The following is a 13,629-nucleotide window of genomic DNA, read 5'->3' on the forward strand; positions in this document are numbered from 1 at the left end:
CAAGCGTGTTTGGTAAATCTCGCCTTATTTAATCATGCTTTTGGAAAATAATTTCCGACTTCAAGACAGACTTAATTTAAATGGTTTTTCGGAAAAAAGCTATACTCTTTGAAACGAGATAACATGCAGAAGTATTAGAAAATGATATTTTTAGCTGAAAATCCTTACACATGTGCATCCGTTTTCATTAACTGAATTATCAAGCGCTTCTTCATGAGTATACTAAGTGCAATGTGTATTTCTTTTCGGTTAAGGGCATAGCATCATACGATCTGTTAACGGTAAATGTATTTGATATATCTATTATTTAACTAAAGTTATTTGTTGCTTCATATACGTATTTAAAAACATAGAACAAATGAACATTTGATCTGTCAATATTTAAAACTTACATAAATACCTTAAACTGCTTTGGCACGAACGCGCAATTGACAGTTTTAAAACACGCTAAAATTAACAACCGAATCCTTATATTCGTGAACAAACTCGTCATGCATTTCTGTTGACGTCAGTATTCGTCACATGAAATTACTCACAATGTCAAGGTGTTTGTCGTTGTGTCATGTCAGTGTATGATAAGCCCATTGTTGCATTAAATGAGCTCTCTGGATGAATATCAAAGCGTAGCATATTCTTAAAAAATATCCTATCGCTTTTTAGTGAATGTTGAATCGATTGTTTTCGATAACGCTATGTATTTCGTTTTCAGTAAAGCAAGCCTCCCATTATTTTGTGTCAAAGCCTTATTTGATAATATCCATACTTTCCAAACAATGACCTCACCAAACAATGACCTCATATTTGTTATACCATATTTGGTGGTGAAACTTGATAGAAACTGTATCACTACGCTAAGAAATGATAATAGTCTACACAACAAAGTAAAACATATGAAGGCGAACTTTTCGTCTACTTATTTATCTTTAATTTAATTATATAATATGGTAATCATGTAGCCAGTTTTTTTTTCATTTAATGACTCCGGTATTTCAATATGCAAATACAAATGTACTCCTACCACGGCTTGTATACCGGCGAATATGAGACCAATAGTCATCTTTCAAAAATAGGTAACAACCCTGCGAAAATCCGAGTGACATGAATTGCTCATTTCCGATAATGTTTGTGTTGATATTTAGGCGTAATTATATAAGACTGAGCTACCAAATATATATCAATAAATATCTGAGCAAGTATTTCAAATGTATGAGTTGGACCTTAAAAGGGTTAATATCGTAACAAAGAATGATAAAAGCCGTATTATTTGACTGTTTTTTTATTAAATTAAGTATTATCACAACATGATTTTGTAAGCTGAACAGACTGCGTTGACCGAAAGGCTTTGCAAGACTTAAATATGAAGAAACAAAACTGGAATAATACACATCATTACACAAACATCAAGTTATGTTCTCCCACTTTGTATGAGGATTTATTGCCTGATACGCACATATTTAAGTAAACATATTTAAATATTGGCAAACAAACGAATAAGAACTTTAACTAACGAGTAATTATTTATGATTTAATAAGGATGTTATTGTAAAAACACTTCATGATTCTAAGTAGCAGAATTACAATGTCATATGTGTTTGGTCAAGCATAAAAAAATCAACTGCAACACATATTTTAAAGCAATTATTAATTCATGGTGTAGAAGAAAAGAGCAAACATATACAACATTATAACACTTACTAGTTTTTTGCAATATAAACATTGTATACATTACACAATGACATATGGTGGACAGTATTATATAATAATTAAGAATGCATTGGTTAAAAAAAGTCAGGTTTAAATACTAAACGTGAGTTGAATGTTCATGCATGGCCATTATTCGGTAAATTGATATTGATACTGTTGAAATATTGATATGTAAAATATTAATGGTAAATCTGAATTTGCGGCATGAAGTCCTTCATGTTGGACCGGCGCAACAAAAAAAAGGTCCTCACCCGACCAGAGTGTAGCTCAATATGATTATTATTATTATTATATGATTTCATTTCGGTTGGCGTTCGTTTTCTTGAATGATCACATTTTTTCGTCGTTGAATGGATTTTAATCTGATGAATAAAACTTGTTATACTCATGTCGATTTGGTTATGATTTATGTGGTATGTAAAGTAAACAAACTTTGTGTAGACGTAATATTTTTGAATGGCTTATAGAGATCGGATCAGTTTAAGATTACACGTGTTTGCTTCTTAAACACATTCAAACCTAACACTAGAACGAGATTTAAGGCGCATAGGTGCCGCAAGGAAAGGGAACAATTACTTGTTCAATCGTGATTAAACAAACATGTAAAATACCACATTGACAAACTGATATTTTTCCTTTTTTTGAATAAATACAATGAACTAGTTTTGTTTTCAGTATTTTGTGGTTCATTTTGTTCCCAAGTTTTTTGTGAAAGAAAATGCAAATATCAGGCATGATGTGTTCATGGAGCAGTTCTGTTATTGTGGTTTATATTTTGGGGATCGTCAAATCTACACCAGAACATTAGTATACGAATTGAGAAATAACATGTTATAATAAATCCATTTTAAAAAGAAAAATGACTTTTTAGTGGTCAGGTATCTACATCGAAAATATTTGGTCTTTATATTGTCGAAAAAAAAAAAATTCAAAAATGTTAATGGTCTTTGAGGTACTAAATACATTTTAATCGGTTTATCGGCATCCGATAATTACACTTAGTCAATATTAATTAAAACGCATGTAAAAGTAAACAAACATAATACCGTTAAATCACAATCAAGCAACAATATTATCTAAACATAACAATTCCAACGTCGCATGGCTTTGACAAAAATGTTCAAAAAACATTTTTCCGCTTGTATTTTACACGAAATAGCGTTTTATATCTTGGATTTGGGTTAAACACGCTTTCTGACACCGAGTGGGTACCGAAATAATCGATTTAATTACATATTAACGTGATATTATTAAACTTTAATATTATAATTGAAAATGCAACACAAGAAATCAGTTTGGTCATTTTCTTAAATAAATTGACGTTTTAAAACGTTTGTTTCGGTCAGGCTTTATCAGTGTATCAGACACTCGCGCAGATACCAAGGTCCCAATTATAACTAGGTCTATTAGTGATATTTGTGTTAAATAACACTTCCAATATGAAATTTATCTATACATTTCATGGAAATATTAACACAACATTGTTTTTATTTATTTGTTTCTGTTACAAATATCGAATTATACCAAGAATTGTGTTAAGTCACGCAAAACAGGTACCGAAATTTTCGATTATTTTACAAATAAACGCGATATAAGTCATAATCAATATTGCTAATATGACATGTATCAATATTTATAATAAAACTTCGGTAATTCTACGCATTGAAGTTTAAACTCCCACTTGTCAAGACAACGTTTCGGCTGTGGAAATGGTATACATTTTATCCCTCCAACCTATCATTCTTGATATCGACTGTCAAACTTTAGCCAATTGACACGGTTAACCATATTGCATTCCCGTTTGTTAGAAGAAAATACACGACATAACTGAACAAATGACAACCTACCGCTTGTCTGAAAAAGGCCGGATAGGTCGATAACAGCCGGCGCATCCAAATTAGCGTAATTTAGATAACAGTTTGATTTACAGATGGCGAGATTTCAAAAGGCCGATCGTCCACTATTAAATACTTCTTACTTACCATATAAGTTTTCAAATGCAATTTTGTTTCTGCACATTCAATAATCCGTATTACAAAAGTACCAACAGTTTTCATTATATTTTATCAAGCGCTCTTTCTTTACCATTCGAAAAAAACGTCCTCATGAGAGATGGTTTAATACCATGAGAAAAATAATTGTAAATATGTTAACTCCTGGCATCGCGATGCTGAACGATGAATACATTATTAGGAGACATTGACAGATACAGTCTGGAAGGTACAAACCATGTCCCTTTTATCAAATATTGCTTATGTTATTATGTGAGTCAGTTTAAGCGGAAATTAATACACTCATTAATATTTTCTAATGTACATTTGTTCATACATACATGCATCTAGCACCTCTGTTTGTGCTTAATAAAAAGCAATTGTGTCATCGATTTTATGTATATGACTTAAACTAAAATGCAATTTTAAACTTAACTTAAAAGAGTGCAATCCAGTTAACATGCACACCCGTACCTCATCATACGTCTGTGATTTGTAAAAGATGAGAAACACACATACGAGTCAAAGTGGCATTTAGTGTCACCTTTGTGCAGAATTAATGTCTCATGATGCAAACACATTTCGATTTTTGAAATATATGAGTTCATTCGGCCTTTTTTCTAATTATTTGATAGTCATCTTCAATACGGACTTTAGACGCGTGTGAAAATACATGTTTCTGTATGATCAAAACGAATTTCCATGTTCAGTGCGCAAATTGTATGTATCGGTATTTGTGGTTGTCTTCTCAAATATTAAATATTTCGGATGCTCAACGTATCACTGACTGCTCATTTATTTTTACCACGTCGGTCGTCTGCGGGGAAATTAAATCTGATGGATGAATGCAAGTGGTTAACTCCGTGTCAATATGATTCAGAGTAATGTCTTATTTGATGTTTATTACATTTCGTAGACTAACATACTGTGGAATGACTCAATGTTATTAAAATGTGTATGCTGTACGTATTGGCTGTATATTAGGCGAAGAAAGGCCATGCAAAACAATTATATTTGACGAAATTAAATAAAGAAGAAGAATAGTGAAAAGCCATATTAACTAAACAGAACCCTACGAGACTGATAGCATTGCCCTTCGGTTTGAAAAATTAATGTGCTAATAAGGAATAGTTTATTTTCAGAACAAAACTGCGTTTATTAAAAAAGAGAATTTCATTAAAATAAACGGAAAATAAGGCATTTTGGACATTGAGTTTTACAAACAATTAAAGTAAACGTTTTAATTTGTCCATCTTAAACCGACACGTGCATGTCAAATGTAAATGTAAATGAATTGTAAATGGTGCTATTCATCAAATAATATTTACTTCTATCAACGCATAAGGACCAATGTTTTTGATACTGTTTTGTTGCAGAGCCAACAATTGTGTTTTAATATCGTCAAAGCAGATCTGCCGAGATTCCAAACATGTACAGGCGTTCAATTTGCATGAGTGTGTTTTCTAGTTAACTTAAAATTATAGGTATTTTTATTAAACTCGGATGTCGTTGATGTATTTGTACCATTGCTATATGCATTTGAAAAATAAACGCCTTAACTTAACTTATGTGTAAACACATCGGTCGTAACGTATACGATCATTCCAGAATATCAAATGTTTTACAACAATGCAGAATTATAATTGTATATATATAAATCCCATTTAAAATAATTTAAAAATCCAACGTTATTGCACACCATAATTGTTATTTCTTGTTATTAATATCTTATCAAATTATGTATTAGATTAAGACGAACATTCATAAAGTAATTAAATTAAATTCCAATGCACAAAATACATTTGAAGTAATTAAAATATTTAATACAACAAAACCTATATATTTAATTAGAGAAGCATATTATTCTTAAAGCACTCAATTAAAGATCTGGCTTATCAAATAAACTATATGTTTTTTGTATATTTACAAAGCTGTTTACTGAATGAATATTTTAAAACTTAATTATTTATGTTTGATAGGAATTGAGTTATTTAACCTAAGATGTAACAGCGATCACACTTATTGCATTATTTTTTAAGTTGACACACAAATCTGTATACAGCAAAAAGGTAAAATATATCTGCTCGAATAACGCGTGCGTCTAAATATTTGAAATGTTTATGGTAAGATGATACAGTTAGAAGTACGAGTACGTCGAATAACAGTAAATTTATAAATATTGTAAATCATTACTTTTTATTGCTTCTTATGTTACCCAACATAGACATATAAACAAATATAACCTGGCAGCAACGTCTTAGACATAATGAGGTATTAATTCATTCGTGTTTATTCCAATTCCATGATGCTGTATGTCAGCATTTTCATCAAAACGCAGTGCATTTCACATTGCAGTCTGTCTACCTTGTGAATCGTCTATTGGAAGCGATTAACGACCTTATGCCAATAACATTGTCTTGCTTTCATGATAATCAATAATTCTACAAAGTAAGAGTTGTTTGTAATAATGTTCACACTTTATTTTATGGAAATACATGTTTAAGGAACATACTGGTTAAGATGGACCGTTTGATGGAGCAATGTTAAAATCAAGAATTTCATGTTACGAGGAAACCGTTAAACTAACCAAAATAGACACACATGGATGTGAAGAATATTAAATTGTTTTATTTCTGGTTTCTTTTTTGTGTATCAGCATGTGGTCTACATGTGGTCTATATTAACCGTAAGCCACATTATGAACTGTACACATATGGAATATATCAATTTTTAGATCTGATGTTCGCATATTGCGCCAAACATCTTTTTAAAATAGCTTTCTTGTAAGATTTGATTTATCACGACATAAATCTTGAAGAAGCTTGGAAAAAAATAAGCATTGCAAGTACGCATGCGTAAGATGATGAAGGCCTTATAGTTTTGAGGTCTATTAAAATTGATTAAAAAACATTTTTGCGTACGTTAACTTTCTTTGTACGAGTAAAATATCAAATTCTTAGTTATTAAAATCACTTTAATTCACTAACGTAGACGTTTTCGCGAAAACGGATAGTTTAATGACAAAATTGAGATTTTCTCGTGTCTCCTTCATCTCTTGTTTCGCCCTCGTTCTACCGGTACTGTTATTAGTACACAATACGTGTTTGTGGATATTGGTGATTGTGAGCAATCGATAAGTTTACCTGTTCGTATCTTTTTATAACCACAATAAATTTTGTCGGATTGTATATACTTAATCGTTTTATATGTTCCACGATGTCAGTCAACAAACATATAGCAAACAATAAACCCAATAACAAAAAGGAGATCAATAACGATCTATACGTTATCAACTCGACAATGCAGCCGCGCTTCCAATCAGTCACCAAATCAACTATCGACTGTCCCGGATGTGCCATCTACACCGGTGTATCAATCAGAGTGCCCAAACTTTCCACAATATTAACAATACGATGTTCAACCACATCAGCAAGGTATCTTTTCGTGTTATTGAGCTGCCTCGTCGCTTCCAGAATTCGCTTCCAGTTCGCCGCTAAACTACGAAACCCAGCATCAAAACAGCAGGCAAACCAGTAAAAAAGCGCCGCGCCGTCCTCGTGACCCTGACTTTTCATTCTAAATAAATTACTTAGACTTTGACTTTTATTTTAAGCTAACGTCAAAATGATAGAATAAAATACATGCGGGATTTATATATACAACTTCTAAAAACATTTTGATTGATATAATGATGTATATTTATTAAAATGTTATATCCCACCAGAATACTCTTTTGTCTATAGGTGTAACAATGCGCCTTAATTTGAATTCGACTTTTTAAACTTTTCTACTGAACGCATATCGTATTATAAAAACGCTTGGCAATGAAGTTCCTATGGGTGATTTAAACTCGCGCGTTTAGCAAAATAGTGACTTTTTAGAAAATACTAAATCAATCCGGTTTTTTTAATTTGCCAGTCGAAGATGTTAAGTATCATGACCTACCAATTTGCCAATCACAAGATGGAATTACAAACCGGTTTGGACATACATTGTTTACTCTTTGCACAGAATGAAGTGTATGTATTCTTAACGGGGCCCTAGAGCAAGGATTATTTTTTTTGCTATCATTTTCGCAGAAATAATGTCCGTGCGAGTGCTGTTGATAGTCATACCTATGAATTTTATTTACATATATTTACTAGATTGACATACATTTACATTACTTGCGGTTCATTTCGCCAACTTGTCCTCATTTTTCTTTTGTTTTTTTTTAAAGCAACACAAATTCAGAAACCTGTCTTCCGGAAGTTACGAAAGGGTTTTCGCATAGAACTTATATTCTTTGTCAGTTTTACTTTCGGCACCCAAGCACTCACTCGTGCTCTCATTTTAGAGAAGTATATTAAATGTTGAATTATTTTGGGACAGTGGCTGAATAGCTCAGGCATCATTTAACCATATTACAAATGCTGGAAGTGATTAAGAAGGAATTGATGATGATTCTCACCACGTTCACCGTGCAGAATTGGTGGGTGGAAAATCGTCAAATTCCAAATATGTTTCTATTGTAAAGTGTAAGTCTTAAGTAGACACATTGAGACAGAATGTTTATACTAGAAACAGTTCGTTTGAGGTGCAAAAAGAAAAAGTGTCCGTTGCGTTGGAGAAATAATTGTCATCTTCTTCTGAAAATAAAGGCATTCGTTCGCCTCTGCTACTGGCAGGTGTGAAATGCCTGCGGTAACAATTAATAATACAGGTGAACACTGCTGACCTACTCGAACAGATGATGGACTGTCTTTACTTGTTGAAAAATATGAAAAACATAAATTATGTATTGTCAGATGATGAGTCTTCACCAGATAATCATATTACTGATAAATCATTGTCACAGTCTACAAAATATGTGTTCGTCGAATTATTTTGTATTGATGACATTTCAGAATCTGACAAAAAGAAGGGTATTGGATTGGAGACTTGTCGGAAGTAATTACTTGATAAAAATGTGTATTCAAGCAACTCTGAGAAATTGTAATCATCTCAATAATCCAATAAGGATTATCTTCCATTCAGTGAAGAGTGTGATTCCTTCCTCATGTATCAAATCTAGATCCATTGATCAAAACAATATTGTCTAAGAAACATGTTTCAAAGAAGTCTACACTTTCTAGGTCTAGGGCTTCCTTGGTCACTCACACCTACAAACGAATTGAACGTTCTGCCTATTCAAGACAGATGGCGGCAATATTTTTCATTAGCTTATACACAACAAGGACTACAACAGTTATTGTCAAATGTAAGAGCAAGTGATCCAAATCTTGATAGATAGAGCTGAACAAATCGCTTGATTAGATGGCTAGATTTTCAGCATTACATCATATAATGCGGCGTAAAGCAATTACTTATAATACATATTTTTTGATAATATAGATTAACTCTGATTTGAATTTACCACTCTCAAATGACAGTGTGTTTGGTAAAGAATTAGATATGTTTTTTCAACAACCCAAAGATATATTTAAACAAATCGCGGAAATCAAAACCAGAATTGGAGAAGAAATCTTCTTTGAAGAGAAAGAGTCTGTTGAATTATAATGGATCAACATAATTGTATACCAGAATGAAATAGGTTTGACACATATGATACATACGAAACTTTTCGGGCAGGTACTTTTGGTTCTGAAAGGGGAACGGGTATTCACCAAGACCATTTTATGCCAGACCTAGAACAGAAGGTCCTGCTAGAGAATCAATAAAACAGCAAACATTTTCGACAGGGCTAGGCAGCGGAATCAGTGCTCAAAAGTGACAAGGTAAGAATAATGTTGTACAAACCTCTAGGAGGTCGCTTTCAAAACTTTCTACCAAAATGGATACGTGTAACTCAATACAAATGAGTTCTGTTAATAATTCACGAGGCTACAAACTAGAGTTTTTAGAGAAACCAGACCAAAAGTTCAGGACGTTACAGAGCCAAAGATTTCATCAAACAATTCTAGTGTTAAAGACGAGATAGGCATTTTATTACAAAAAGTGTGATTAGGACTATTCCTGACTGTCAGAAGATTAATTCTTTATACAGTACAATGACGTTAGAAAATTAACAACAACAGGGGGTATCGACCAGTAATCAATTTAAAACCTCTTTAGTATCTCAGAAAAGTTCATAAAGATGCAACCATTATCAACAGCACTCAATCTTGTAAAGAAAGGATTTTTTTGTTTCGATAGCCTTAGACGTGCTTATTTTTACATTCCAATACATTCAAATCATCTGGGTAATCGGAGATTGAGTGTTCAGGGCCAGACTTATCAGTTCAAACTATTGTGCGTAAGTGTAAAATCAGCCCCACGAGTGGTTACAAAAGTAGTTATTGTTATTATAGCTGCCTATTTGAGACAACCGTCAATAAGCATTGACACATATATAGGCCATAGGATATCTCTCAATCAGACAGTTCAAAATAGTTATATATTGGACAACATGAGTCTTGGACTAAAGGCTCAATTGTTCAATTGTTTAAAAAGGGTGATAAATCTAAGCCGGTACACTTTAAAGTGACAACTCTCATCAATATTTAGGCTTATATATTTAGTTTAACGCTACGCAACTGTCTATATAATGGGTGCGAGAATCCATGTTTAATGAATGTAAACTTGTTTTTATAATAATCGTACTACATCTGAGTGTATATTTATTCCATATTGTTGAACTCAGGAGGTTTTTAGCGAATACTATTAAAATATTGTTTGACTTTGTAGACTATGCAAAAGTATTTGGTACTGTGGTTCATGATACCCTATGGGTCAAACATGTTAACTCAGGTATCAGTTGTAAATGTGTAATATGCTGCATCCATAAATGCAAATGCGAAATCTTGTAGTAAGTGTACACATTCAATGCCAGACTCAGAATTCTTTCACGTATCATTAGAGGTACAGAAATGTGATCTATCGCCACCTCTTTGTTTATTCGGTGTATCAATGATATTGGTTAACAATTGACAAACCTATGTACTTATGATATTGACATGCTATATATGTTTATGTTAATGCTTGCGAATGAGATTTCAAAGTTTTCAATTGATCCCCGTAGACTACAACATCACTTAGATTGCATATTCTAAGAAGTTCGGTCTCAAGATAAATTATGGGAAAACTAAGGTGTATTTGTTTCGAAAGATTAAATATAGTAATATTCACAAAAGAAAATGCAGCGCTGACAATATTGAGATAGTTGATGTTTTCACGTAGTTAGGTGTTTATTGTTTGCTTATGGTTTACTTAAAGGTGCAGTTGCCACGCTGACGAGTAATAACGCCCTAACGTATAGATTCTTTGAAGAATGCGGTCTACTAACTCATGAAGGTTAATAGCCGTGATGTTATTTTAAAAACAAACACCAACAACTGATGCTTTTGCACAATCTTTATATTCTCATTTATATTTTTTTTTTCGTAAACTCCGTGTTTCCATGCCTAAAAGTTACGTTGTTGTGAGATTTGTTTTTCAAATAAATCTCATATTGAATGAAGTATAAAAACTTTTGAAAGTTGTGTAAGAACACTTAGAAGAGATGAATAATAAATTAAATTTGGAACCTTTCTTATTGCAATTGATTTTGTCCAAATAGAAATCGACATCACTAATGAGTTATGATTCGCCTTGATGTTCAGCGTCAATAATTATTAACATATAAATGGTTTCGAAACGTTTACCGATAACATGTTTTGACGTGTATCAGAAAGTACGAGCACTCCAATACCAGGCTCCGATTGAAGTGCAAATGTAATTACATACCAAGACAATCACACGAACACACACAACCTTGCACTTTGTGTATCATCATTTTTAATGACAGATTTCGATATTGTGCTGTAAACATGATTTACATGGACGGAAATTTACTTTGTAAATCTTGCATATTGCGATTTTGTATTTTAGTTTTGTATGCCCGTCATTCCGAGAAACAATTTAGCTTCGATTTGATTGTTTTTTCTCAGAACTTAATATTATATTTAAAAGGTAAGAGGCCGTGGCATTATTAACGACAAGCAAATAACGTCGGTAGAGAACATAACAGAAAGTTGATTTGTTATGCAGTATCGAACAATATTTATAAAAAAAATACCAAGTCTGTTTTACCTTAAACTTCGTGTTAAACTATGCACCATATTTACCCATTATGTATTACATAGCTCTATTTGCTAAAATGATTATGAAGTTTACAAACAAGGGAAATGTTGTGCTCATTTCAGGCGCGCATAGATGTGACAATAAAAACCACAGCCAAACAGGCCAATACATGTTTGCTCATATAAATTCACTTACATAACACAGTCTTAAAATTCCGTTAACACAGTTGGTAAAATATAAAATATAGGGAAAGCTAATTCGATTAATGGTTTGTTTAAGTATGTTCTTACTTTGTTCAGGAACTATACCATACTTTAAATTTGACGGGATTTTTCTAAAACATCTTCGAGGCATACCTCTTACGAACAGGTTTATTCTCTTGATGAGGACCGGCTTGGTGTTGATCTGGCACATGTACTCGCCGCTATCGTTGAAGCGCACCTCGCGGATTATGATGTTCCAGTACCGGATGTTCGGGCGCTCCACGCTGATGCGCGAGTCGTCGATGTAGCGGCTCTCGTCTTTACTGATCAGCGTTTTTCGCGGGTTTAACCATATCAGCTGCAAAATAAAATATCGACAAAGATGTATGAACATACTATTAATATAAATATATAAACAAATAAGATTATTTATTTAATTATGTATTTAAATATAGATTTATATTTCTGGCATTTTTATCTCACAAAGGTGATCTTGCATTCATAAAACTAATATACACACACACACATATATATATATATATATATATATATATATATATATATATATATATATATATATATATATATATATATATATATATATATATATGAGTTTTATGTCACAAAGGTAATCTTGCGTTTAAGCTTGTAATTACCCTAACGAAAGCATACTTGATTCTATATTTATATGATCTATTTAAATATTTATCTAACAAATTTAGATGCGACATTTAGCATTGCCACGTACACCATATCCTCTCTTGTTTTCGGCTATACAACGGAGCTCCGCTGTCTCACCAGCAATGGCGGTTATGTTTTCTGTTTTCGTGTCAAAGCTGGGGTCCATAAGCTCCCGGTCCATTGACTCTCCGCCTACAATGGACACCGCTGCAATCATAGGTAAACATTTATAAAAGTTAAGGTAAAATTTATCATACTTCCCATTTTTGCATGCTTCAAATGTACCAAATAAAGTGACTCGTATAACATTCATTTCAATACAAGACATACAACAGACAAGTATAACTATGTCAAACATAACAAAACATTAATGTTCTCATAATAATATAGGTAGTGTTTAGAATTGTGTTATGACTGTTAACATTCCATTAAAATGAAATTGATGCATGAACTGTGTTATTTAAAAAGACAGGATGTCAAATAATTCCATAAGCATATTTACGCGGTTTTTGTCGTGTTACGAATAATTAATTATATTTAACTGTAACCAGCTACAAATAAATAAGTTTATTAATTGTACCCATGGAAACTTAAATGAGTAGCACCGCTGGTGTTTGCATGAAATATAATTCTTCAATTTTTTACATAATAATAACATTACAAATGACGTATTTTATGTGAAGTTTTTGCTTACATTTATGCACATGCTCGATATTGTGTAAACAAACGACAGCAACCAAATATTACACAATTATAAATCCTGAAACAATTTTCGATGGAAATGAAACCAAAGGAAATAACAACTTCAGCTGAACCATCAGGATTTTAACATATTAAAGCATCAGGACCTTTATGCATGGCAATCGAGTATTTGCTAAACAGTGTGAAAAATCATACAAACATAATAAAAACGCACCTTATTCGTTTAAAATACATTAACCTATGGCCACTCTATCAGAAAGGCCCATGCA

General features: G+C 32.4%; 1 protein-coding gene across 1 annotated transcript in view; it reads right to left on the reverse strand.

Moving 5' to 3' along the window:
• The window catches only part of LOC127852681 (limbic system-associated membrane protein-like), a 28,112-nt gene extending 15,237 nt beyond the window's left edge, over window positions 1–12,875 (reverse strand). The window contains exons 1-2 of the mRNA XM_052386631.1: window positions 12,726–12,875; window positions 12,131–12,335 (exon numbers count right to left, since the gene is read on the reverse strand). Of these exons, the coding sequence (XP_052242591.1) occupies window positions 12,131–12,335; window positions 12,726–12,875 (355 nt within the window). The remainder of the gene's footprint in view (window positions 1–12,130; window positions 12,336–12,725) is intronic.
• Between the last annotated feature and the right edge of the window lie 754 nt (window positions 12,876–13,629).

This window comes from Dreissena polymorpha, chromosome 12 (genome assembly GCF_020536995.1).
Source record: "Dreissena polymorpha isolate Duluth1 chromosome 12, UMN_Dpol_1.0, whole genome shotgun sequence".
NCBI classification, from domain to species: domain Eukaryota; kingdom Metazoa; phylum Mollusca; class Bivalvia; order Myida; family Dreissenidae; genus Dreissena; species Dreissena polymorpha.